The sequence below is a fragment of the Oryza glaberrima genome, chromosome 12 (genome assembly GCF_000147395.1).
Source record: "Oryza glaberrima chromosome 12, OglaRS2, whole genome shotgun sequence".
Taxonomy (NCBI): Eukaryota; Viridiplantae; Streptophyta; class Magnoliopsida; order Poales; family Poaceae; genus Oryza; species Oryza glaberrima.
In genome coordinates this window covers 11,624,788-11,650,209 of record NC_068337.1, presented here as the reverse complement: position 1 = coordinate 11,650,209, position 25,422 = coordinate 11,624,788, and the positions used below count along the sequence as shown (strand labels likewise).

Sequence of the window (25,422 nt, the reverse complement as noted above, 5' to 3'; positions counted from 1 at the left end):
CCTTAATTCAATCTAATCCGTTGTTTGTCTAGCATCGTCATCGTCTCCGTGTGTTGCCGCTGGGTCGCCGTCGTCATCTCTCCCTCTCCGATCGTTTTGGTCCGGTGAGACGTCTATCTGTGTCTCTTTGATTTAGATTTCAACCCATCGGCCGCGCTTGCCAAGCCACTTTATCGCAGCCGCAGCCGTGCCTGTTGCATTGTTGCTCGCCGCGCTGCTGCCCTAGCCCGTGCACCGTCGCTACCGGTTGTGTCGTCGTTGCTGTGCCGTCGTTCTAACCCTAGCCGTGTGTCTCCGCCGAGCCGCCGCCGCCTAGGCGAGTCAAGTCGCTCTAGTGCCGCCGTGTCGCAGCTGTGTGCCGCTTTAACCTAGCCGCCGCTTTAGCCGTTGCTCGGTAGTCAAGTTGTCTAGCTGTAGGTGCATCCCTAAATTCCTACCGGTCTATCGTTTGTCGTACCGGGGCTTTACCGTGAATCGTTTCTAGCCCACCGGTTTAGTCGTAGCCATTGTTGAGTCGTTCGCTCGTTCGTTCGAATGAGGTGTTCCCCGTGCTTCGTTCGTTCGTCCGTGTTGAGTCGTCCTTTAGTTCAGAGCCGCCAGTTCCGTTCGCCGGTTTCGGTTGATCATTTGGGTGATCCCGTGTCACGTAAAATTGACTCGTTGAGTTGGTATCTCGTGAGGCCCTCTTGCCAGATCAATCTAAGCCATCCGATCTTGGTCAACTCTCGGTCAAGATTAATCTCAGCCGTCCAAAATTGATATAAATCCGTTCCCTCTTTTCAGTGGTATATTAGTTCTTTTTATCATATGTTATCTACCAAATATGATCTAATCTTTTCCGGAGGTTGTTTTAATCTTTTATCTCAGTTATAAATCATTTGTAAATTGTTTAATTATTTTGGAATAGTCTTTTCTTCAATAGGTTTAATTGGAATTAATCTTGTCAAATTCATAACTAATTCATATGAAGTCAGAATGAGGCCGTTCAAGTCTCATAATTCATTTAAAATTATGATCTACATGTTTGTTTACTTTATATGTATTGTTTATTTGGTTTTTATTAGTCTTTTTCCTCGTTTTGCGTGTTAGCTTGTCGTTTACGTCGTTTCGAAGGTTCGCGAGTGCGCTGGAAGTATTCAAGAAGATTAATTGAAGACCGATTATTGCAAGGCAAGTCACACAGATTCTAAACACAATTCCTTTGAGCATGTTGATCCTATATTTAAATTCTCTATTTATTTCAACTGTGCATTTATTTTCGAATGTCACCGGGTGGTGAGCCTTTCCCATTTAATTATGGCCGAAGATGACTTTATTTTCCTATGAATTATAATTTGATTAGCTAGAACCTTATATATTGGTTTGGTTCAGCTAGATGCTTATAATAGATGCTTAGCCATTCTTAGAAACAATAGCTCACTAATAGGATAAATCATGCTTCACTATCACTTATAGATATTTAATGGAAGCTCACGATGGTTAATCGTGATTGGTTAATTAATTAATGTGCCAACTAAAACTTGATAATGGTGGATTGTGAGCACATGGTTTTGATGGTCGTGCTCATGACAATTAAGGACCGGTTCACGAGTTTCGGTTGTGAAACATTAACCGTGCCAACCACAAGCCAACATGGGCAATGGCTTTATCTTTTGTATAGCATGGTTCATTGCGGAGCACCAGACTGAGAAGTGGCGGAGATAAGCCCACGGGGGTCGCTGGGGAGTCCATGCCTTGTTTGTAAGGGGGTGATTATGATCCAGGAACGATGCGCTGTGGTGGATTGTGTTATGCGAGGGGTACTGTCACAGCTCCTTTCCGAGGTACCGTGGTGGTATTGAGGCGCATGGTGACATGTCGTGGAGCTGTGTCTTGTGGGTACAGTGGTACACCTCTAGCCAGAGTAAAACTATTCGAATAGCCGTGCCCGCGGTTATGGGCGAGTCTAACAATGTCTTTCGTGATTAGTCTCACACTTTTCACCAAAATAAATGACGCTATAACTGGTAAAAATTTGATTAGCTCCTGGTTTGGAGATAGATCTGTACAGCCGGGTATGGTTGTTCAGGATGGTTGGGCCTGTGCAGCATGGGTGTGCTGTTCAGTGTTGATTAATATTGATGATTAATCACTCTACTGTTTTACAATTCTTAAATGTTTGCTAAATGCTGCTTTTGAAAATGAGCCTATATTATGCCATTCTTTGGTATCCTTGTGCACTTACATATTTGCTGTGTGGCTTGCGGAGTATTCCATGTACTCACCTTGCAATAATCAATCAAACCTCAGTTGAAAACAAGTTGCGAAGGAGAAGACGTTTGGCTTATACCCCAGTTGAGCTACCTGTGGGAGTGGAGCCGGAGCTTTGCTAGACCGTAATTCCGCTGCAGTTTTCTTTTCTTTTGTAAGTATGTAATGTTATTATTATGATGAATCTGTATATTAAATTGTCAGTTTGTGTACCTCGGCTGATTCCTGGACGAGGATTTAATGCACAAATTAGTTTGAAAATTACTTGTGAATTTTCGGGCGTGACAGCATATATCAGCCATGCATATATGTTCAGGTTTAGCAGGGCTGTTAGTATAACTGTATAAGCGCTTTTTTGACAAGCCTACAGTTTTCTGCAATTTTCTACCATCTAATTATTAGATATGCTAGTAGTACTAATTCAGCAGAATACTTTGTTGATCAGCTAACAGTTTACTGAAATTTTCTGGTTCAGCACAGCAGTGCAAATGAAGGGAGAAAGAGAGAGAGAGAGGAAGAAGGGAAGGAGAAAGAGAGGACTGGCATGTGGGTCCCACAATATTCCTTTTATGAATGACAAATGTGTCCCTCACATTTTTTTTATTCTACTGCCATATAAGCGCCAAGTAAGACGAAGACTATATCCATACCTCCACATAGTCACCACGTCAGCGAAACAGCTCTTATTCCAATATCTAATCCATACCAAAAAAATATTATAATGACAAATTACTCATCCGATTCATTGGCTTGTACATAAATTGGCACGCCAATATTTTGTAAGTGCTAAAAAAAGAATTCGATCGATCTTTGCAAAATTTTGGAATCAAACCGCACATTCCACACTACCAAAATTTTGGCTTGCCAATATTTTGGTTACGTTGACAGTGGCTATAGTCTTAACAAACCTATAAGTTTCTATTTTAATGCTAAAATAGTTTTTAATCAGATTTATAAATTGTCGACGTTTGATGTCGCGATTCCGGTATTTGCATAGTATGGGGATCGTTGGTAGTAGGGTATATGTGAAATTGTAATATAAGAGATGGGGACGAAGAATTTTATACAGGGTTCAGGCCCCTTATATTACAGGTAATAGCCCTACATCCTGTTGGCCGAAGCCAGTCGTTGCTCTTATTCACCATAATCACACCAGTACAATATTTGGGGTAGCCTATCTAGCTGTTGTCGACTTGGCGGTCTGAAGTGCTGACTCGTAGTCGACAACAGGGTAGCCTTCCTCCTCGAATCTGCATCCGGCGAGATTAAAGACAGCGCTATGTCTCTCCTGACAGTATCCGTAGACACCGTAGGGGACTAGCCATGCTTATCTCTGAAGTCGATATCCGGCGTCTTGTCTTTGCGCATGTTGGCTTGTATATTGATATTGTGTCTCGATCTATCGTTCCGTGTCCCCCCTCCTCCTAGGGGGTCTTGTATTTATACCCATAGGTGTCCCCTTGTCCAAGTAGAATTTAGGAAACCAATATGGATACAATCCGAGTAGTCCTTGTCGTTTCTATGTAGAACTCTATTCATCCTTCCTTATACGGAACTCCTCCTATATCCGAAGGTTGTTTCCGTATAAGACATGGTATGTGGTGGGTCCTACCGAGATTTAGTCAACTACTATTAGGTATGTGGTATTGTTGACAGAAAACACGAGGCCTAGGAGATCTGCTTAACTCCAGTGCAGATCCAAAGCTCGCCTTCAGGTGTACTAGTGTGCCAGTTGATTTGATCCTGTAATCAACAAGAAATAAAGGCAAAGAAACCGCGGTTAAATCTATAAATGATAGCCGATCGGCTAGGTGCCGATGACATATCATTTATCTTTGAGCCGATGTCATATGTGAATCGATCGACAGTTGTAAATAGGCAATAAAGAACTAAATCTATTCGATCGGCTGTAGATATTTCCAATATATAGTTCTTTTATCGATATATACTTAAATCAAGTGATTGGGATAGATCGATAGCTGTACTGAGACAGTATAAATCACTTAGATTGAAGTATATATTAATAACAGGGCTATATATATTTATAGCATAGCCGATCAGATAGATCTAGCATGTATCGGCTAATACTCCGATACCACTCTATATCAGGATATTAAAACAAGTATAATATATCAAACAAAGGCCTAATATACTTAAATACAGCAATATCTTGACATAAAGGGCAGATCTAACATGTTCATGAAGCATATAGAACAAATATAGTCAAATCAGATAAGGTCGGCTGAAACTCTCACACTACCCTAATCGGCAACCAAAAGGCAGGCTAGAGATTGATATTCTAAGCACGACTTAATAGATCAAACTCAACTGATGCAGCATTAAGTATGAAAAGAAGAACAATATCTAGACAATCAAGCCGCTAGAAGTTTCATAGAGTGGTAGATACCTTATACAATCTAAGTCAACATCGATATCTAACCTAATCGGCTGCCCTCTACAGACAGATGTTAGCCGATTGTAGATTAGATAGCGGTATTGCCGGAGATTATGTAAGATATATGATAACTCGACGAATTACATAAATGAGATCAGAGTATCATAAAGATGGAAGCACTAATCCCGAGAACATAAGTCGTCATAACAAGTTTTACCTCTTGTTGAAAATCGAAACCGATGCAGCTCAACCCGAAAGTAAGAACTCGTTGAAATAAAACTAAAGCAAAAGGGTGGCGATGCGCCGAGATTGTATTGAACGTGTGTTATTAAAATTACATAGGGCTCGGGTCTATTTATACCCGAGAATTACAAGATATGTCCATAACAGACACGACTACTATCTCTAACAAACTCTAAGATACCATAAGTTTTTGCAACAGACTTTTGCTCAATCATATATCTAAGGAGATTACATAAAACACCCTAATTAATAGATACAATTGCCTTCTCAAGACTCTATCCATTTGCGGCAATCACCTTGAAGCACCTCAATCCAACCCGATATCATACATCAAGTTGCATTGTCGGTCGGCTGTATGGGCTTACCTAGTCCGACTCAGACCCAGCCGATCCTAATCGTAGCCGATTTGGACTCCAGCCGATTCCTGCCCTGTTTCCGAACTCGATCTCCGCCTCCGATTTTGCTTCGATCTAATCTTCTTTCTTGATGCTGATGTTACCAAATTCGGTTGTTAACAGGTATCCATAACCCTGAAATAAATCAATTTTAGAAATGAAGTAAAATGTTACTCCCTCCATCCCAAAATATAATAACATTTAGCTAGACAAGAATATGTTCAGGTAGATATAGTTAAAAATTATCATGTTTTGAGATGGTGGTAGTACTTGTTTTTATATACTTTTTTTAGAAAAACAACGCATTAACTCTAGAATCATCCGTATTTCCAAATTTGTATATTTACCATTTGTGTTTTTACCATTTTTAACAGAACTCCTAAACTTCTATATTTCCAAATTTATGTTTTTACCATTTCCATCTGTTCGTACTACGCACTTGCTCTTTCCCCTCGCAATTTAAATTTGTATATTTACCATTTTTAACGGAGCTCCTAAACTTCTATATTTCCAAATTTGTGTTTTTACCATTTCCCTCCATCCGTACTATGCTCTCGCTCGTTCCCCTCGCAATTTAACCTTTACCAGCAAAACCAAAAATAGATTGAAGCAGTAGAAGAAAAACAAGCCACACGCACGCACCGCCAACTAACTGGTGGGCCCGTCCATCCACCCCACCCGAAGCCCAGCCAATGGGAAGTCACTGATACCCACACCTATGGATTGCTGCCCCACTTTCAACCCATCTCTACCGTCCGTCTCCATCCGACACCTCCCGGTGCTTGCGCCCATCGATCCACTCCCCACCCAAACCCTAGCCAATGGGAAGCCACCGATACCCACACCCACGGATCGCTGCCCCACTCCCAACCCATCTCCACCGTCCGTCCGACGCCTCCCCGTTCTCGCGCCCATCGATCCACCCCACCAAAACCCCAGCCAATGGGAAGCCACCGATACCCACACCCACGGATCTCTGCCCCACTCCCAACTCATCTCCACCGTCCATCTCCATCCGACGCCTCCCGAACCGCAGCCAATAGGAAGCCACCAATAGCGACACCCACGGATCACTGCCCCACTCCCAATATTATCCACCATCCGTCTCCATCCAACACCTCCCCGTGTTCGTACCCATTGGCCCCAAAGATTCCCCCACTCCTGCCTCGCCTCTTCCTTCTCCTACAAATACCCACCAAATCCACCACTCAAACCACCCGCAAATTCACCTTGAGTCCACTCCAAATCCAAATCTCACCTTGAATTCTTCTCCTTCTTCTACTCGTTCTCCTTCTCTTTCTCCTTCGGTGAGAGATGGCCCGCACAAAGCAGACGGCAAAGAAGTCCACTGCCGGCAATGTGCCGAGAAAGCTGCTGGTGATGAAGGTGGCACGCAAGTCAGCACCGATGATGGCAGGGCTAAAGAAGCCACACCGCTTCAATCCATGGATCGTCGCACTCCGAGAGATCCGCACATACCAGAAGAGCACAGAGCTGCTAATCCGCAAGCTCCCCTTCCAACGGCTGGTGCAGGAGATCACGCAGGACATTAGGTCCTATGTCCGCTTCCAGAGCTCTGCCATGGCAGCACTGCAGGAGGCTGCCGAGACCTACCTTGTGGGGCTCTTCGAGGACACCAACCTCTGTGTCATCCATGCCAAACGCGTCACCATCATGCCCAAGGACATCCAGCTCACACACCGCATCGGGGGCGAGAAGGCCTAGGTTTGGGGGCATCGTCTTGTACGATCACGCTTCTTCTGTCTGTGTTCTCGGCAACTGGCACATTTTCATATTCGAGTCCGTAGGTTAGGAGATGTTTTGGTCAGGTTTGATGGGTGAACTGGCTTTTTATGTTATCTTGTGATGCTGTAATCGTTATGGTTTGCTAATCTTAATGGAAAGGCTATGTCGTTTGGGATTTCTGAATGAATTGTTGAGAGTGGATGTTCTGTTAATCTTTTGAATTTTGTTGAGATATGTTGGATCTGGCAGGCTAATATTTTGCTCTCAACTAACAATACAGTTTCAGCAGGGTTTGAATTTTCGGCATACATGGACCGCTGTAGTGTCTATGCAGAAACTTGTTTCTGGAATTCCTTTTATTTGCATTGCATCAATAATAATGGAAGATTTGGGCAAGTCAGTAAGAGAAACTAATAATTCCTTTCTACAAAAATAGACATATCTTAGCATTTGTGCAATAAAAAAACGTAGGTGAGATGGGCTTGTGCTTTTGCTATCCCAATGATAACGGCACAAAGTTTTTCTAAACCGACAACTCTAAGAATGGCATGAATCTAATTTTTCCAAATCCATGACTGGCCGTAACGCCCTGATTTTCGTTCGGGATTAAAAATTATTAATAATGCATTTTCCAGAAAATAAATAAAAATTAGAGCAATTTAATCAAGTGAAATAATGAGGGAATTTTAATATTCTCTGTGCCCTAAAATATTCTCTGAAATTTCCCGTGAATTTTAGAGCTCAAAAAGTACTTTTAAATAGCACAAAGTTCATTCCATCAATTAAATAAATAGAAAACCACCCTCCTCCTTTTGGGCTCAGCCCAGTTCCTCCCTCCTCCTTCCCGGCCAGGCCAACCTCCCCTTCCCCTCCCTCGACCCAGCTCGTTTTTCCCTTCGCCAAGTCCATGCCACCTCCCTCCTCTCCGTCATCCCCTTCCTCCAACCACCCAACCGCCATGGCCACCGGCCCCTCCCCACGTCGCCGTGTCACGCACGCCACCCCACCCACCTCCTCCACTCCGCGCGCCCTTACCCGGCCGTGGGACCCCATCGCCCACGTCCCTGCACTCCTCCCCAACTCCTTCCCGCAAAATCGGCGCCGAATAGCCGCCACCCACCCCCACAACTATGATGCCGCCCATGTCGCCGCCGGTTGCCGCCCCTCTCGGCCCCGATCCCGCAGCTCCGAGCCCATATAAAACGATCCCCACAGCTCCCTCTCCCTTTTTCCCATTTCCCCAAGCTCCCCGCGCCCTCTCCCGCTCTCTCCACGCCGCTCCCCATCATCGCCGCTCTCCGGCGACCATCTGCCGCCCACCACCGCCGCTCCCGCCATCCCCGTGCCGCGCCATTTGCACCACCAGCATCGCCACACCTCGCCGCACGCCGGTCTTTCCTCCATTTCCCTAATCCGCCACCAGATCACCACCTCCACCGTGAACCCGATGTCGCCGCCGCATTCTCCGCCTCTGGTCGCCGTTTGCCGCTGCTCTCAGCCATCCCAAGCTGCGCCGTGGCCACCCGTAGCACCGCTGCGCCTCACCGCTCCTCTGCATTCCCCTCCTCTTCGCTGGAATCCCGCCGGAGTCCCGTCTCCCTCGCTCGACGGTGAGCTCCGTCGCCCCCATCGCCTCCTTCCATCTTTCCTCACCATTCCCGACACCCTCGCACCCTCCTAACCCCTTCTCCTCCTTCAACAGATCTTGAGCGCCATCGGTCGCCCCTCCTCTTTCGCCGGTCATCGCTGGGACGCAGTCCGCCGCTTCCTGTGCCACCGTCGGCCGCTTCTCTATTGCCGTCTCACCGTTGCCGCCCTCGGTGAGCACTCCCCTCCCTCTCCATCTTTCTCCCCTTTGCCGGCCGCCTCCCAGGCCTTCTCGCGACGCGCCGCCGCCGGCGGTGGCCGTCTAGCCGGGTCGTCGTCACTGTGCGCCGCGTCCGTGCCGCCGCCGGCTATGCTGGGCAGCCGGCTACCGCCTCCCATGCCGCGTGGCCGATCTGGGCCGTCAGATCGACCCCGGCCTCCATCCGGGCCGCCCGTGTGTCCGCACACGTCGCCGCGACGTCGACACCCCGTCAGCACCACGTGTGCGCCACGTGGTGCACTAGCCCGTGCCTCCTTGTTGGCATTCAGCCTAAGTGCTCCATGTTGGACCTTCGGTGCCATATTTGAGCCTGGCGTACCAATTTGAGGACTGCGTGTCCAAACTGGGTCACACGTTCTTCGCCTGGATCGACGGCGTCTGATGTGGGAGGGAGAACGGCCGCACTGTGGAGGTTGTGGCCTCTCTGTGTCATTCCTCCACCCATGAGTTCACCCCTAATCACAAAATCGCCCTCGCCCTCGCACTCACATGCTCGCTGGGAGGGTATTTTGCCCTCCCGTGCTGGCTGCCTACATTCTTTCTCTCCTGTTGGCACTGCCAACAAGAGCATGGACTGTTAGCTAACTCTGGATGCCTTCTGCAATATATTTATGTATATACAGAGGTAGGGGATAAATGTGCCTTCTGCAATATCCGTGGTTGTTTCACTATTCTTTAGAACTTATTTTGGTCGTATATTATTTTGTCAGAGTTGGAGAAATTTCATTATTTACCATCCAATACGCTGACTTTTAAGAAATTACCATTCAATTCGTAAGTCTTTAAGTTTTTGCCACCGGAACCATGAATTTCTTCATTTCATACCACTCCGCCCTCCCGTTTGAATCGTCTGTCTACACGAAGCCGTCTCGGAGCTAGGTCGCCGCCGTCGCCACACCCAAGCTCGTCGGCGACCGTCCCCAAGCTTCGCCACCACCATCGTCGCCGTTCCCGCTCGCCTCCGCTTTTCCTTCTCCCGCCGCCGCCGTCGCCGTCGCTGCCGCGTCGACTGCATTTCATGTCCAGGATCCTTCCCCGCATCACCCCTCTCCCACTCCGCCGCCTCCGCCGCAGCCACAGCCTAAATCTGCTGGTCTCCCAGCCGTCGTCGCCTCGCTCGCCGGCATCCTCACCACCCGCTCCACGAACCCCACCTAGGCACGGGCAGTCACGGCGCTGCTCCCCTCCCCGCTCTCCGACGCCCACCTCGCTGCCGCAGTTCTGAGCTCGTCAGCGACCATCCCCAAGCTTCGCCGCCACCATCGTCGCTGTTCCCGACCTCTTCCGCCGCTGAGGTGCGGCCATGCTCGAGCTTTGCATATGGTTGCCGCCGCCATCCTCTCAGCCGCAGCCGTAGCCGCAGCGTGAAGCCATCCCCGACCACGCCACTATCGGTGGGGGGGGGGGGGGGGGTGACAAACGAAGATGAAAGACGTGCACCATGGCGGCGAGGGAGTGCCCGGTGATGGTGGCGGCAGCGCCCTACGTCAGTGTAAACGGAAGGAGACGGATGAGCTGTAAATTTGACGGGAGCGGTATGAAATGAAGAAATTCGTGGTTCCGGTGGCAAAATCTTAAAGGCTTACCAATTGAGTAGTAAATTCTTAAACGTCAGCGTGTTGGATGGTAAATAATGAAATATCTTAGAGGCGTCAAGGAAGTCAATTCGGTGCCCCCTACTCTGTACCGAATTGTGTAGTTGTAATAGTTGTTCTGCACTGTTGTGTTTGGGTAACACTGGTGCGAGTTCTGGTGAGTGGCAGTGTGCATGCAGTTTTGGTTAGGTGCACTTTTTAATGCATGCTGCAACAGCCAACATGTAGCAACAAATTTTGTGATGGATGACAAAATGCACAAGTTTGATCGACGTAATAGTTCGGTTATTTTAGGCCTCGTTTTCAGCAAAAATTTTTGGCCAAAAACGCCACATCAAATATTTGGGCACATGCATAGGATATTAAATGTGTGGAAAAACCGATTGCACAGTTTGCAAGTAAATTGTGAGACGAATTTTTTGAGCCTAATTACGTTATGATTTGATAATGTGATGCTTCAGTAAATATTTGCTAATAACGGATTAATTAGGCTTAATAAATTCATCTCGTAGTTTACAGGCGAAATCTGTAATTTGTTTTGTTATTAGTCTACGTTTAATACTTTCAAATGTGCATCCGTATACTTAAAAACTTTACACCCAAAGAACTAAACATACCCTTAGATACAAGAGAGGCAGAAGCGTGTTTTGCTGATGAGACCGAACCAACATGTAGCAGAACATGGTAGTTCTAAAAATCTGACAGTTGTTACAGCACATGGTTATATATTAGAACATCACAAGAACAATATTCTTGAAATCGCCGAGGAAACATACGTTCAAACTCATATATATACTTGTGCCGTGATATTACAAGCTCAGCACACAAAGAATTATGTTCTAACCTACAAGTTACAACTGCTCAGAACTACTTGTGCGATGATTAGGCACATGAACAATTTCGTGTCCTTCAACTTATAAGAAGAGCTTGTAGCCTTAGTCCTTCAGCGGAATTTGGAAAATTTCCTCGTCAATCTCATCATCATCAATCTTGTCATCACCATCTGCTTCTTCCAGCTGAGCTTCCAGCGATCTCGTAAACTCGTCCATGTCGTCATCGGGCGCAACGTTTTGTGCCATGGGAGGAGCAACAGTCGCTGCAGCAATTTCATCACCATCGGCTTCTTCTAGCTGAGCTTCCAGCGATCTCGTAAACTCGTCCATGTCATCAACGCCATGTGGTGCGTATGGCGACGGCGGTTGCTCGAATGGATCCATCGCATAGCTCTGGATGGGTGGATCGATCGCATAGCTCTGGATGGGTGGATCAGGCGACGGTGGTGGCTCGAACGGATCATGCCTGGGTGCATGAGGCGACGGTGGTGTCTCGAACGGATCCATCGGATAAGTCGGCAGTGGCGCCATGACGCGCCTTGACGGTGGTGCCGGTCGCGGAGGCGGAGGCACACACCATGGCGGCGGCGCGGATGCCGCCACGCAGCTCTGGCGCGCCACCGGGCTTGCCGAGACAGGTCCTCTGATCTTCTTGGCGCACGGCGGCGAGGGGACCGGCGGGGCGGGCCTCTTCAGGGGAGGCGCCTGCTGCTGCGTGATCACGGGCACTTGCCGTGGCGGCGCAACAGCCGCCGGTGCAGTACGCAGTGACGGAGGTGCCGGTTGCGGAGCCACACGTCGCGGTGGTGGCGCGGACGCCGTCACGCAACTCTGGCGCGCCGCCTTGCTTGCCGGGACAGAACCTCCCATCTTCATGGTCGCTTGCTGCTGCGTGATCACGGCCTCGAGACGTGGTGGCGCAGGCGCGAGTTCTTGACGAGGCAGAGCGGCTGGTTCTTGAATCGGAGCCGGTGCGGGAGCATGAGCCAGCGGCGGCGCAGGTTCTTGGGGCGTGAGAGCGGCGGATTCTTGGTGCGCCGCCGAATCTTTGGCCGCCCTGGGAGAGACGTACACCCGGCAGAGGACGGGCTCGAGATCGCTGGCTTGTCGGAGGCAGAGGTGGTACTCCTCCATCAACCAATCCGTGTTCGTGCCATCTTTCTTGAAGCGGAAATTCTTGGCTTCCCCGACCTTGATCCCCTCCCTGTTCTTGATATCCTTGCTGGTCTGAGAGACCCAGCTGCCACCGCCTGCGACGCGAGAGACCTTCCCCTTGATCCGCTTGCACTCGGTTAAGAAGAACCGGTCGCCATTGGAGCTCCTCGCCACGGGCGCGAACTGGGCTGCGAGCTCCCTGGGCTCGGCGCCGTAGACATTGGCTCGGTGGATGCAGGACTCGGTGTCCTTGGGCGGGTGGCCGGCAATGAGGCGTGGGAGGTAGTAGGTGACGACCTCCTCCGGTGAGGGGTTGAAGCGGAATCCTAGCTCGAGGAGAAGGTGGAGGTTGGTCGCCATGGGGATGGATGGATCGGAAGGGATGGCGGTGCGAGCGAGCGAAAGAGAAGCGAGCCAGGGAGGGGTTTGCTCTGCTTTTAAAGTCCGACGTGGGATCGGAATCCGATACGGACTTGTCGCTCTTCAGCTCCAAAAACTGAGGTGGTACTATACTATACTAGTTGAGGTTCACCGTGGAAAGAACAGCGGAATCCTACACTGTGATTGCACGCCGGAGCTCGCCGTCATCGCCACCCTTCTCTGCCTCTGCTCTACCGCTCCCCTGTTTTGCCACAAGCCAACTCTACCAAGCATCGCGGCCGTGAACGCCAGTGCCCCCGAGGTCCTGCTCACCGCCGTCACCTCCTCACTCTGCAACTGTGCAAAGCACAAAAATGGAAATGGACCAGTTGAGCAACTTATCCACACCTGTTTCTGGCATCACGTTGAACACTCCATTTGTTAATAATATGAAGTTTCCAAGGAAGAGGATTTTGATACTTCGAGGGGACATCCCTTATTGTTTGCATGTCACTCAAATGGTTATGAAAAATTCTGAAAAAAATTGAGAAGATGTATTAACATGTGATATATCACTCCACAAACATGCAAGTAAAAATTCAACTTCTACATCCAGTAATAAAAAAAACAAATTTGACTCCGAATATACCTTAACTAGCTACGGTTTAATTTTTTTGTCATTATGAGATGTAGAAGTTGAATTTGAACTTGCATATTTGTGGAGTATTAAATGACATGTTGATACACCTTCTCAATTGTTTTCAATTTTTTTCATAACCATTTAAGTGATATGCAAAGAACGAGAGGATATCCCCTTAAGGGATTAAAATAGTTTCCCAGTTTCCAATGATCATGTCTTGACAAAAAAATTTTTAGATTAATTACACTTACGTAGCATGAATTGTGTTGGTCTGTTGGTGTCTTTGTTATGTTGGTACATTAGATATAGTAAAAGAGAAATAACATGAAGCACAAATGTACTACAAGTATAAGCAACATTCCTGAGAGGAATTATCAATTTACAATAAGTTACTGTAGTCCGATTGGAATGTAAATGCAAAGCAGAAGATTGTAAAATGCAGGAAAAACAAAAGAATTACCATTTGATAGGACCACAGAAAAACACAAATGTCGAATGAGAGACTCAAAGAAAATTTTCCAAATGTTAGAGCATTTGCTAAATTTTCTTCAAAATATTTATAGGATTGTTCATCCCATAGTTATTTCAAAAGGGTTTGATAGATTTAATCATTTGTTAACAAGTCTTTATAGGAAATTTTTTAATAAGATTGAAATCCTCGAAAATTTCTATGTTTTCCTACAAATCAAAGGGGCCCTTAATGTTTATACGATGAATTGTAGGATATTTTAACTTAAATGTGTAATCTACGATAATTTTATAAAAATATATGTTTTCCGGTGAAATTTACTCTTTATAATATTGTAATCTCATCAGATTATATAACTATATATTACAATATAATTTACTCCATCCATTTTAGGTTATAAGTCATTTTGACTTTAGTCAAAGTCAAACTGTTTCAAATTTGACAAAGTTTATAGAAAAAAATGTTAACATTCCCAACCCAAGATAAATTTATAATGAAAATATATTCAATGAAACTAATTTGGTATTATAAATATTACTATATTTGTCTATAAACTTAGGCCCTGTTTGTTTCAGCTTAAAGATTATTATAATCTAAATTATTAAATCAGATTACTCTAAATTGGATTATAATAAGCTAGCATAAAATAAGCTGCGAGTTGTTCGTTTCTCTATATTATTGAAGGCATCTAAGGGTAGTGGGTCTTTAGCCACCCAATAATCTAGAAAAAGCTCTTCCAAAGGAGATTAGTAGACTATAATAATCTGGCTTACAAATTATAATAATCTATCATAATAATCTATTTATTTGTTTTAGTTTACTTCAAATAATCCAGATTATAATAATCCTAAGCTGAATCAAACAGGGACTTGGTCAAACTTGAAGTAGTTTGACTTTGACGAAAGTCAAAACGATTTATAATATGAAACAAAGAGAGAGTAGTACTTAATGATTGTATTTCACAAACGTTGCCATTCTTCAAAATGACTGGTTTCCAGAGCAAAGGCAGCAATTTATATCAATTGTATCTCGACCGCATCGTTCTACATAAGCTGTCCGACAACCAGCCCAGATCGAATGCGATCACATAATTCAACCGACATAATGTCCAGTACAAGCAGCGAAACAATAACAGATCAGATGGAAAGGCATGGCAAGCACGGGTTCAACTCAGGAACACGAAAGAACATTTATGCAGTGATAAGCAGCAATAAGCAAGCCAACATGGGTATAAATTCAGTTGGCATTTCTAAATAGCCAACGGACGCCTCTGCTTAAACTTCACAAAATTAGAGGCATCCAAATTGGCAGAGGCCTACATTTTACCTTTGAGTCATATTAAGATCAACTGAAAGAGTTGTGCTATTACACAAAAGATGTACCTACATCAAAGAAATGTAGGACCACTGTAATCAGATATTTTTCAGCTTTCAAGAGTAATGCTCAAAACAAGTCCAAAGTGGTCACTGGGTAAGACAGGAAGTTCCAGTTTGCGAACTTCCTTGCGGACCTTCTTCTCCTTGACATATGAGAGACCAGGTATCGCATCCTTCCCGATCATCTGGATGCTGTTAATCTTGAAATCTGCCAGCTTGCACACGAATCGGTCCAATCTCTTCTGTAACTTACGGTTGGCTGATAGCATACTGTTAGCTTTTGTGTCATAAGTCCAGCCATCTTCACCCGGCTTCAACTCAATCCAAGCATCGGTCCAGCCAGCTGGTAGGGGGAAGGGCCCATCTCCTTTGTCATCCCAGTTCATATCGCCACAAAATATTACATTGCGGAAGGATCCCAAAATTTTGAGAGATTCGTTTGCCTGAGCAACTCGTTCCGTGCTGTACATCTGATCCCAAGTAGGAGGCCCAGGCATTGGACTCTCAAGGTGGCTAGTGGCCAGCACTAGCTTAACTGCACCTCCAGTTTTGACATGTGCTACACACAGTTCTCTTCCCATTATTGAGTTGGAAAATGGAGTGCAGTCAAAAGACTCAACAGGCAATTTGCTCATCTGCATATGTTTGAAATTGAATCACATTATTAGGAATTAATAAACTCTTACTGAAAAAGTATTCACAGTTCAGAAATAATAGCAAAGCTGAGGTACCAAGACAAGCACAAGGATTCCCACAAAACACTTCAAAGCACAAAAGATAGTATGAGAGGTTGCTACCGTTACCCATTGAGGTAGCAACTCCAAAATTCGAGGTAACACCCTACTAACTTAGGTGCCAACATAACAAATTACATAACATCAAATTACATAAAATGTGCAGTAGAAGTCTTAAAATTTGTGCACAAACATACATAAAAGCATGTAAATATCTATAGAACAGACTATCAAATTTCTACAGCAAATTTCTGATGGGATTTTTAGTTTATTTCTGTTCTAATTATCCACAGTAGAAAAATCAGCTTCATAAACTGGAACTAACAAAAACTGTGATAAACCAAACCATTTTATGTTTTTTTTTTCATAATATGTTTCACAGCTCTTGTATAGTTCGATACTTGCGGAGTTTTACAGATCACATGTCTGAAATAGAAAGTTATACTCCTTTTCAGGCAAGATAGATTTAAGTAGCACATAGGGAACAAGAACAAGTTTGATCATCCTCTGTCCATAATCCAATTCTACTATAATATTTCTCTGCTATAAGCCTTTGTTCCCAATACAAGATTTAACAATGCCATTCTCATGTTTTTTTTTCTTTTTTAGTTTCATCATAGAGCACAAACACTTGGCTAGTTTCATGTAAAGTACTTTAATAATCTTGCATTGTTCATCAATTTTACTATCTCCACATAAGCCCATGGTTACATGCATCATGGAGAATGAAAAATTTAAAAAGAAAATATTACATTTGTAATAAATAGAATAAGAACAATTATATTTATATATGTATCCATGGGATTAGTGGAAACAAACCTGCATGCAGTAATATTTCCGCTGCATAGCCATGCTATTCGACAGCGAGCATCGGTATTCTTGCCACCAGTCAGATTTTTGTAGAAGCAGATATATGTTTGGTGTAACCTCCTGCAGCTCCACATATGAGTCGTGCCATTTAGAAGAGATAAGGAAAATTACTTTGTTTTCAAAATCTGCACCTGGAAGCATATAAGGTCAGGGTTGTGGTTCTTAATAAGATCCCCAAGAGCATCCATCCTTCTACACAATTCCAAATCCTCATGAAACCAGACATTGTATGTCATGATTTTGAAGGTCTTCTTATCCAAAATAATCTCAGCACATGCTGTGTTAGTGACAATAACAAATCAGAAGCAAAAAATGTATTAGCAACAACTTGAAAACCATAACCAACTACTAACTGGCATAATTAACTAGTTATGTCACTATTACAAAGATATAATCAAAATATATATTGTAGACTAGTTTACACAAACAAAAAAGTGGGCCACATTGACTACAAGATATCAACTTATGTAAGACCAAAAAAAAAAAAAACTATTAGCAAAAGCTGACATATATTCATGATTTCAGGGATAAGGGAATAACAGTATCAAATTTTCAGTTCAAGAAAACAGTATAGCATCACAATTACCAGCAGTGTGTCATTGATAAATATCAACACAATTACCAGCAATGTGTTGTCAGTATATAAGCTATGTGGGAACAAATAACTGCAGACAGAGAAAATAAAACTAAATAACTGCACATGCTTGTATATGAAGGAAAAAGGATAAATGTCTATGCAGTATAACCGATAGCCAACATTCTTTGAGTTTATGATATATTGAAGCACTCTCCGTAAAGTTGGTTGAAACAAGACATACAAATTTTAACCAATACTAGTAATAACTAGCATCACGGGTAAATAAAACTAAGGGGTTTGTCGTATAAATGTCGACCATATCAGTACTTAAACACAATTCACACAACCCAAAGTAGAGTAAAAATTATACCATTGTATATCAATTTTCCTAGTGATTTGCAGTGAATCCAAACCCATGGAGAAATTTCGTTATTTGCCACTCTCAAGTCTCAATTCAAACTTCGAAATGATAGCAATACGACATGCAAAACCATTACTACTCCTTTCTAGCAGATACCACTGAAAGGCCCAAGGCAGTGACTTCCTATTGCTAATTATACCACATTCTTTTGTAGTCCATCAGGGAACGGAACAGATACACCTTGGTGCATTGTCTGATCAAATCTAGCTAATAATAACTCTGGTAATGGCATGCAGCGCCACAACATTTTCCTACCCGCTACATACTATAGCAAATCACAGTAAGTCAGCAACAACAGAAACAATGGCAATTTGTCTGCTACTCCCTGAACCCGACCCGCACAGAACATGAAAGAACAAAGCCCCTAGAAACGTAATGAATGGAGAAGCGATTCTTTGCACATTCGTGAACAAAGTCCCCAATCGAACGATTCGCAAATATACAAGATCAAAACAAAAACAAAAAAAAAAAGAAACCTTTCTTCTTGGCGGGCTTATCCTCCCCGCCCTTGGCGCCGTCTCCCTCGTCGGCGCACACTCCCACGACCTCCGGCGACGCCGCGCGCTCCCTCTTCATGGAGCGCCGCTGGAGCGGGAGGAACGAGGCGCCGGCGAGGGCGCCCAGGTCCAGGGCGTCCTCGTCGTCGTCGTCGACGGCGACTACCTCCATGGGGCGAGAGTTGCCGCACGCCTCGCAGGCGCGGGAGTGGCCGGGGTTGTCGAGCGTGCAGGCGGCGCAGGACCACTTCCGCTCAGTCGGCGGCCGGCCCGCCCCGCAACCCGAAGAAGTCGAGGCCCTCGCCGGAGGGGTCGACATGGTCGGGAGAGTTGGGGTCTGGGCTTTGGCGACGGCGTCGCCGTCGACCTCCACGGGTCGCGAGTTGCCGCAGGCGTCGCAGGCGCGGGAGTGGCCGGGGTTGTCGAGAGTGCAGGTGGCGCAGGACCACTGCTGCTGCGGCGGCGGCCGCCCCGCGCTGCGCCACGAGGAAGGCTGAGCCCTCGCCGGGGAACCCATGGCCGTGGAGAGGAGGAGGAGGGGTTTTGGGCGGAGTAGGGGTTTGGGATCGAGGCGGCGGAGTGGGAGGAGGAGACGAGGGGACGGGGCCAAGGAGAAGAGGAGAGTAGCCATTCGAATTTTGAGTTTGAATTTGAATCGGGGTTTCCCGTTTCCCCGGTGATTTGGGGGAATTTTATGGGTCCAGGACTCCACATGTCTGCAGGACTAGGGATATTATTTTTTCTATATGGGATAATAGGATGCGGCTGGCCGGCTAGGTGATCAGATCGGGGCCTTCCATTGATCTCATCCGACGGGCATCGGTATTTTGCGCCGTTGGCGAAGAAGCCGGCTGAAATTCCCTGGGCTGTGATGTAAAAGTTAGAAAGAGGAATGGGAGTTTAAGGAAGGAAATTATCCATGAAAAATCACTTGGGTTTTTTTTACATTAAAAATCACTTGGTTTCATGCGGAGATGAAAAACCTGGAGCGGAGTGGTTACTGGATAGTGGGGGCATCGTAATTCGTTAGTTGATTCGGTAACGCAAGGTATGGAAGACAATGAATAAAAGGCAGTGAGGGAGAACACGGTGGAGTTGATGAAGACAGATGCCTGCGGATGAAGAGGGAGAGGAAGGTGACACGCTTGGAAGTTCGAAGGTTCCCAGAATATTCTTGTTCACCATAGAGTTGTAAAGTGTATAGGTTGGTAAAATTTGTTTTATAGATGATAGCAAATGAGGCGATCTGATTCTTACAGTAAATTGGTGTTTAAACATTCAATTTTGTAATTACGATGGTTCAAAAATGGGTTAATTCGATCCATGCCATTGCAAATGTAGATATTAAAAAAATGTCATTACAATTCGTCTATTTATAGCCATGCTACTAGAATTTTACGAAAGTAAAACCATGCCACTGCCGTCACATTTTTCATCCACCTCCTTCATTTTCCATTTTCTTCTTGTTTTTCCCATCTTCTTCCCTATGTAGCGTCGCTGACGATGGTTTTCGGCGAGAAAGTTTCTGATGTGAAAAACTATTTTCGTCATTCTGAGTAGCCTGGGTCAAATCTGGTGGTGAGGCTACACATAGCTGAAAGTAGACAACGAGATATTTCTAACAAGTACTCATTTGCCCCGTTTGCCCTCCGAAGTGAGGGGCATTGACTTCATCAAATCAGCGCTGCTAGTGCTGCTTGCGATCTGGTTCCTCTTCCATATTCCTAACAACAAGTGGATCACAACAACTACTTAGTAGCACCCAATTCTGAGAAGAAGTTGTATCATTAGCTAGGAATGACTTTACCTGATAATTAAGTTCACGAGCTCGAGCTCTAGTCATTAGTCCTTGTTGTGTAATAGGCATGGTTGTATCATTGGAAGGGATGTCCTCATCATCCTCCCCTTCTCGCATTTGAGTCGTCCTCGACTCTAACTCATCTTCTTCTCCCAAATATGGCTTTAAATCTGCAATGTTAAATGTGGGGCTAACCCCAAAATCTACATGCAGCTCAAGCTTGTATGCGTTATCATTAATCTTTTGTAGCACTTTGAAAGGACCATCAGCTCTAGCTAGCAACTTAGATTTTCTCAAATTAGGGAACCTATCTTTTCTCAAATGCAACCAAACCAAATCACCAGGTTCAAAAGTAACATGTTTCTTTCCTTTGCTTCCAGCAAGTTTATACTTAGTATTCATGTGCTCCATGTTCTCCTTAGTAGTCTCATGTAGTTTTAACATCAATTCAGTACGTTGTTTTGCATCAATGTTCACCCTCTCTAAAGTTGGGAGGGGCAAAAGATCAATTGGAGCACGGGGAAGAAGGCCATAAAGAAACTCAAAAGGGCACTTCTTAGTAGTCGAATGCTGTGAATGATTATAAGCAAACTCAATATGAGGCAAACATTCTTCCCACATTTTAATATTGTTTTTCAAAACAGCCCTAAGCATTGTAGATAAAGTTCTATTTACAATCTCAGTTTGTCCATCAGTTTGGGGATGACATGTAGTAGAAAATAAAAGTTTAATCCCTAACTTAGCCCACAAGGTTCTCCAAAAATGACAAAGGAATTTTGTATCGCGATCAGAATCTATGGTGTTTGGCACTCCATGCAAGCGAACAATCGCACGAAAGAACAAATCAGCAACATGTGTAGCATCATCACTCTTATGACAAGGTATGAAATGCACCATCTTAGAAAATTTATCTACAACAACAAAGACACTGTCCCTCCTCTTCTTTGTTCTAGGAAACCCTAAAACAAAGTCCATAGAAATATCCTCCCAAGGCACACTAGGAATAGGCAGAGGCATATACAAACCATGAGGGTTAAGGCATGACTTAGCTTTTTGGCATGTTGTGCAGCGAGGAACGAACCTCTCCACGTCTCTCCTCATCGTGGGCCAAAAGAAATAATCAGCAAGGTTATCCTCTGTCTTCTTCACACCAAAGTGCCCCATCAGCCCTCCTCCATGCGCTTCCTGCAATAATAACATACGCACGGAGCTAGCTGGAATGCATAGCTTATTAGCTCTAAACACAAACCCATTGGTGAGAACGAATTTGTTCCAAGTCTTTTCCTCCTTGCAATTTAACAACACATCTTTAAAGTCACCATCGTATGCATATTGCTCTTTTATTGTTTCCAAGCCAAAAATTTTGAAATCAAGTTGGGATAGCATTGTGTAACGTCTAGACAATGCATCAGCAATGACATTTTCTTTTCCCTTCTTGTGTTTGATGACATATGGAAAAGATTCAATAAATTCAACCCATTTAGCATGCCTACGGTTAAGTTTTGCTTGAATTCTAATGTGTTTCAAAGACTCATGATCAGAGTGTATAATAAATTCTTTGGGCCATAAATAATGCTGCCATGTTTCCAATGTTCGCACTAGAGCAAACAATTCCTTATCATAGGTAGAATAATTCAAACTAGGCCCACTCAATTTCTCACTGAAATATGCTACAGGTTTGCCTTCTTGTAACAACACACCACCCAATCCAATCACACTAGCATCACATTCAAGCTCAAAAGTTTTATTGAAATCAGGAAGTTGGAGTAATGGTGCGTGCATTAACTTATCTTTCAAAGTGTCCAATGCATTCCTTTGTGCTGCAGCCCAAGTGAATGTCACATTCCTCTTGGTAAGCTCATGTAGTGGGGCTGCAATGGTGCTAAAATCCCTCACAAAGCGGCGATAGAACCTAGCAAGTCCTAGAAAGCTTTTCTCTTGTCTGACCGTTGTCGGCCAACTATGTACGGCTTCAACCTTGGCTTGATCTACCTCAATTCCCTGCAGAGTCACAACATAGCTAAGAAAAGAAACTCGATCTGTGCAAATTGTGCACTTCTCAAGGTTACCAAATAAACGTGCATCGTGTAGAGCATCAAAAACAGCACGCAAATGATCATGATGATCTTCTGTTGATCTGCTATATATGAGAATATCATCAAAATATACCACGACAAATCTACCGATGAAAGCACGTAAGACTTCATTCATTAATCTCATGAAAGTACTGGGTGCATTAGTGAGACCAAAGGGCATGACTAACCACTCATACAGGCTGAATTTAGTTTTAAAAGTTGTTTTCCATTCATCTCCTAACTTCATGCGAATCTGGTGGTAACCACTATGCAAACCAATTTTAGAAAACACTTGTGAACCACTCAATTCATCAAGCATATCATCTAGCCTAGGGATTGGATGACGATATCTGATTATGATGTTGTTAATTGCTCTACAATCCAAACACATGTGCCATGAGCCATCTTTCTTAGAAACTAAAAGCACGGGAACAACACAAGGACTAAGAGACTCACGCATATACCCCTTGTCGAGTAATTCTTGTACTTGATGCTAAATCTCCTTTGTTTCCTCTTGGTTGGTCCTGTATGGCACACGGTTTGGCAAAGAGGCCCCAGGAATGAGGTCAATCTGGTGCTCAATCCCTCGAATTGGCGGCAGCCCTGGTGGAACCTCCTTTGGGAAAACATCGGCGTATTCCTGCAAAAGGTTAGTGACCGGAGAAGGCAAAGAAATAGAAGTATCCTCAAGTGAAAATAAAGTTTCTTTGCAAACCAAAGCATAGCAAACAGAAGTGTCAGGGTCAACTTCATCCAAATCTGATTTTGTTGCAATGAAACAAGATCCCTTCAGCTTAATCTCATTTTTATTATTTTGAACAGAGTTGGTGGATTTCTTCTTATGCTTCTCAAGTTCATTAGCCACAATATGATGCTCACTCCTAGTATGCTCCTGATTTTTTTGTTTGCTAGCTCTAGCAAGTTCATCCTTTAAAATAACTTCAGGAGACATAGGATGTAACACAAGCTTTTTTCCATTATGCACAAAGGAGTACTGATTGGATTTGCCAAAGTGTAAAGAATCTTTATCAAACTGCCATAGCCTACCTAATAACATAGAACATACTTGCATAGGCACAGTATCATAGTTGATTGAATCATGATAAGAACCAATGGCAAAATATACTCTTACCAATCGTGTTACCTTTACCTTGCCGCTGCTATTAAGCCATTGAATATAGTAGGGATGTGGCTGTGGCTGTGTGCTCAATGCAAGTTTCTCCACCATTTTAGCACTAGCCAAATTATTGCAGCTTCCTCTATCTATGATCACGCGGCAAGAGCGTTCCTTGATCACACACTTGGTTTGAAACAAAGTGTGTCGCTAATTTTGTTCAGCCCTTTCCATTTGTGCGCTTAGCACTCGCTGCACCACGAGGCTCTCATTGTGCTCTGCAGCTTCGGCCCCAATATGTTCCTCATCTTGGTGGGGCACGTCACCTTCCCCTGCATTGTTAGTTGCAAGCAAAGCATAGGTTTCTTCATCTAAATCACTAGCGGAGGAGTACCCACCATCAGCTCTCACGATCATTATGCGCGTGCTTGGGAAGTCCTTACGCACATGACCAAAGCCCTTGCAGCATAGGCACTGAATATCTCTTATCCTTGCTAATGATGCCACTGATGATGAGCTCTTGGAAGGTGTACCAGCGACCCCTCTTGTTGGTTCACTCAGGCTTGGTGTAGAGTTTGTTGTGGAGGGACGCAGCTTGTTGCTTGAGGACGATGGTGCTGCTGCTCGAGTTGGTGGTGTAGCAGCGTTGGAAGGTGTCGAAGAGCTAGCACGATATGCAGAAATGTTAGTCCTGAAGCTAGCTCTTCGTCACTGCACTTCCCTTTCAGCTTTACAAGCATGATGAAACAAACGATTAATTGAATTATATTCTTTGTAGGCTAGAATGTCCTGAATTTCTCGGTTCAGCCCACCCATGAATCTAGCCATACCAGCGTCATCATTTTCCACCAAACCACAATGAAGCATTCCTGTTTGCAAAGCTTGATAATACTCTTCTACATATTTGTTTCCCTGTCTAAGTTGTTGCAATGTATGCAGCAAATCACGTGCATGATATGAAGGAACAAATCTAGCTCGTATGACTGTTTTCATTGCATCCTAAGTTTGGGGAGTGTTATTTGGATTGGAACAAACAAATTCACTCCACCAAATGGATGCAAAATCAGTGAACTCACTAGTAGCAGCCCTAACACGTTTATTCTCAGGAAAATCATGACAATCAAATTTCTGATCAATGGCTAACTCCCAAGTAAGATATGCATCAGGGTTATATTTTCCATCAAAGCAAGGAATGGTAAACTTGATCTTGCCTAAAGAATCGTCATTATCATGTATCTCCCACCATGGTGGAGCGCCCATGCCATGGCGTTGTCGGTGTTGTTATCGTTGTGGACGACCAACTACCGCCTCATCATGCTCGGTGTCAGCAGCGTAGTCCACTTCTTCCCTTGCTGCGATGTTGCTATTAGCATCATGGCCAATGTGGTTGTGCCTAGCCGATCCATCATGACCATCTTGGCCCATTCTCTCCAAAGTATTCAAGATGCCTACAGGAGAAGTATTCACAGCCACAAGGGACCTGTCCAATGAGGAAAGCTTGGAGTTGGTGTCAATTTGAGCAGCCTCCAATTGACCAAGGCGACCATTGGCGACCCTAACATCCTCATCAAGGCCTTCAGCATGCTCCCTCACTTGACGCTCAAAATGTTGTATGATGCCCCTTGTACGTGGTGAATGTTGAGGGTGCTCCCCTGATCCTCCTATCATGGTTAATAGGAAGAAACAATTCACAAGAAATATGTCCTATCAACTATTTGAGCTAGGTGTTGTCCATCTCCATTTCTACCAAACTTGTGCAAACAAGTTCTTACATGTTCTTATTTTGCTATGTAAAAGGCGTTGGCAACCAGCAAGAACAACAACAATGGTTAGTAGTACCGGAGCCGACAACAAGCACGATCTTTTGTAGTACATAAAAATTTGTGGAGCTATAGGTGACTGCAAGTAATGTCAAGGTACAGCTAGAACCACATTAATCGAAATAAAAATTTGTGGAGCTATAGGTGACTGCAAGTAATGTCAAGGTACAGCTAGAACCACATTAATCGAAG

General features: G+C 44.6%; 3 protein-coding genes across 3 annotated transcripts; 1 reads left to right on the top strand and 2 right to left on the bottom strand.

Annotated features, from left to right (window-relative positions):
- The first annotated feature begins 6,579 nt into the window (after positions 1-6,579).
- Positions 6,580-7,008, top strand: LOC127757078 (histone H3.2-like). Its single transcript, XM_052282503.1, has one exon. It carries the CDS (start codon positions 6,598-6,600, stop codon positions 7,006-7,008), a length of 411 nt encoding a protein of 136 aa, XP_052138463.1. The 5' UTR covers positions 6,580-6,597.
- Positions 7,009-11,426: 4,418 nt separating this feature from the next.
- LOC127756274 (uncharacterized) lies at positions 11,427-12,839 on the bottom strand. The gene has a single exon (XM_052281658.1). The coding sequence runs from the start codon at positions 12,837-12,839 to the stop codon at positions 11,427-11,429; it is 1,413 nt and encodes a 470-aa protein (XP_052137618.1).
- Positions 12,840-14,877: 2,038 nt separating this feature from the next.
- Positions 14,878-19,097, bottom strand: LOC127756664 (uncharacterized). The gene is made up of 4 exons (XM_052282023.1): positions 18,403-19,097; positions 17,060-17,205; positions 16,878-16,988; positions 14,878-15,959 (listed from the first exon to the last, which is right to left on the bottom strand). Exons 1-4 carry the CDS (start codon positions 19,052-19,054, stop codon positions 15,372-15,374), a joined length of 1,497 nt encoding a protein of 498 aa, XP_052137983.1. The 5' UTR covers positions 19,055-19,097; the 3' UTR covers positions 14,878-15,371.
- Positions 19,098-25,422: the final 6,325 nt, after the last annotated feature.

What these genes read in the sequence shown, in the direction of transcription:
- LOC127756274 (XM_052281658.1), bottom strand. Translation starts at nt 12,839, where the DNA reads ATGGCGACCAACCTCCACCTTCTCCTCGAGCTAGGATTCCGCTTCAAC.
- LOC127756664 (XM_052282023.1), bottom strand. Translation starts at nt 19,054, where the DNA reads ATGGCTACTCTCCTCTTCTCCTTGGCCCCGTCCCCTCGTCTCCTCCTC. An exon ending in TAAGCCCGCCAAGAAGAAAG is followed by an intron (nt 17,206 to 18,402) that starts GTTTCTTTTTTT and finishes TCACTAACACAG; the next exon opens with CATGTGCTGAGATTATTTTG. An exon ending in CTGACCTTATATGCTTCCAG is followed by an intron (nt 16,989 to 17,059) that starts GTGCAGATTTTG and finishes GTGGAGCTGCAG; the next exon opens with GAGGTTACACCAAACATATA.
- LOC127757078 (XM_052282503.1), top strand. Translation starts at nt 6,598, where the DNA reads ATGGCCCGCACAAAGCAGACGGCAAAGAAGTCCACTGCCGGCAATGTG.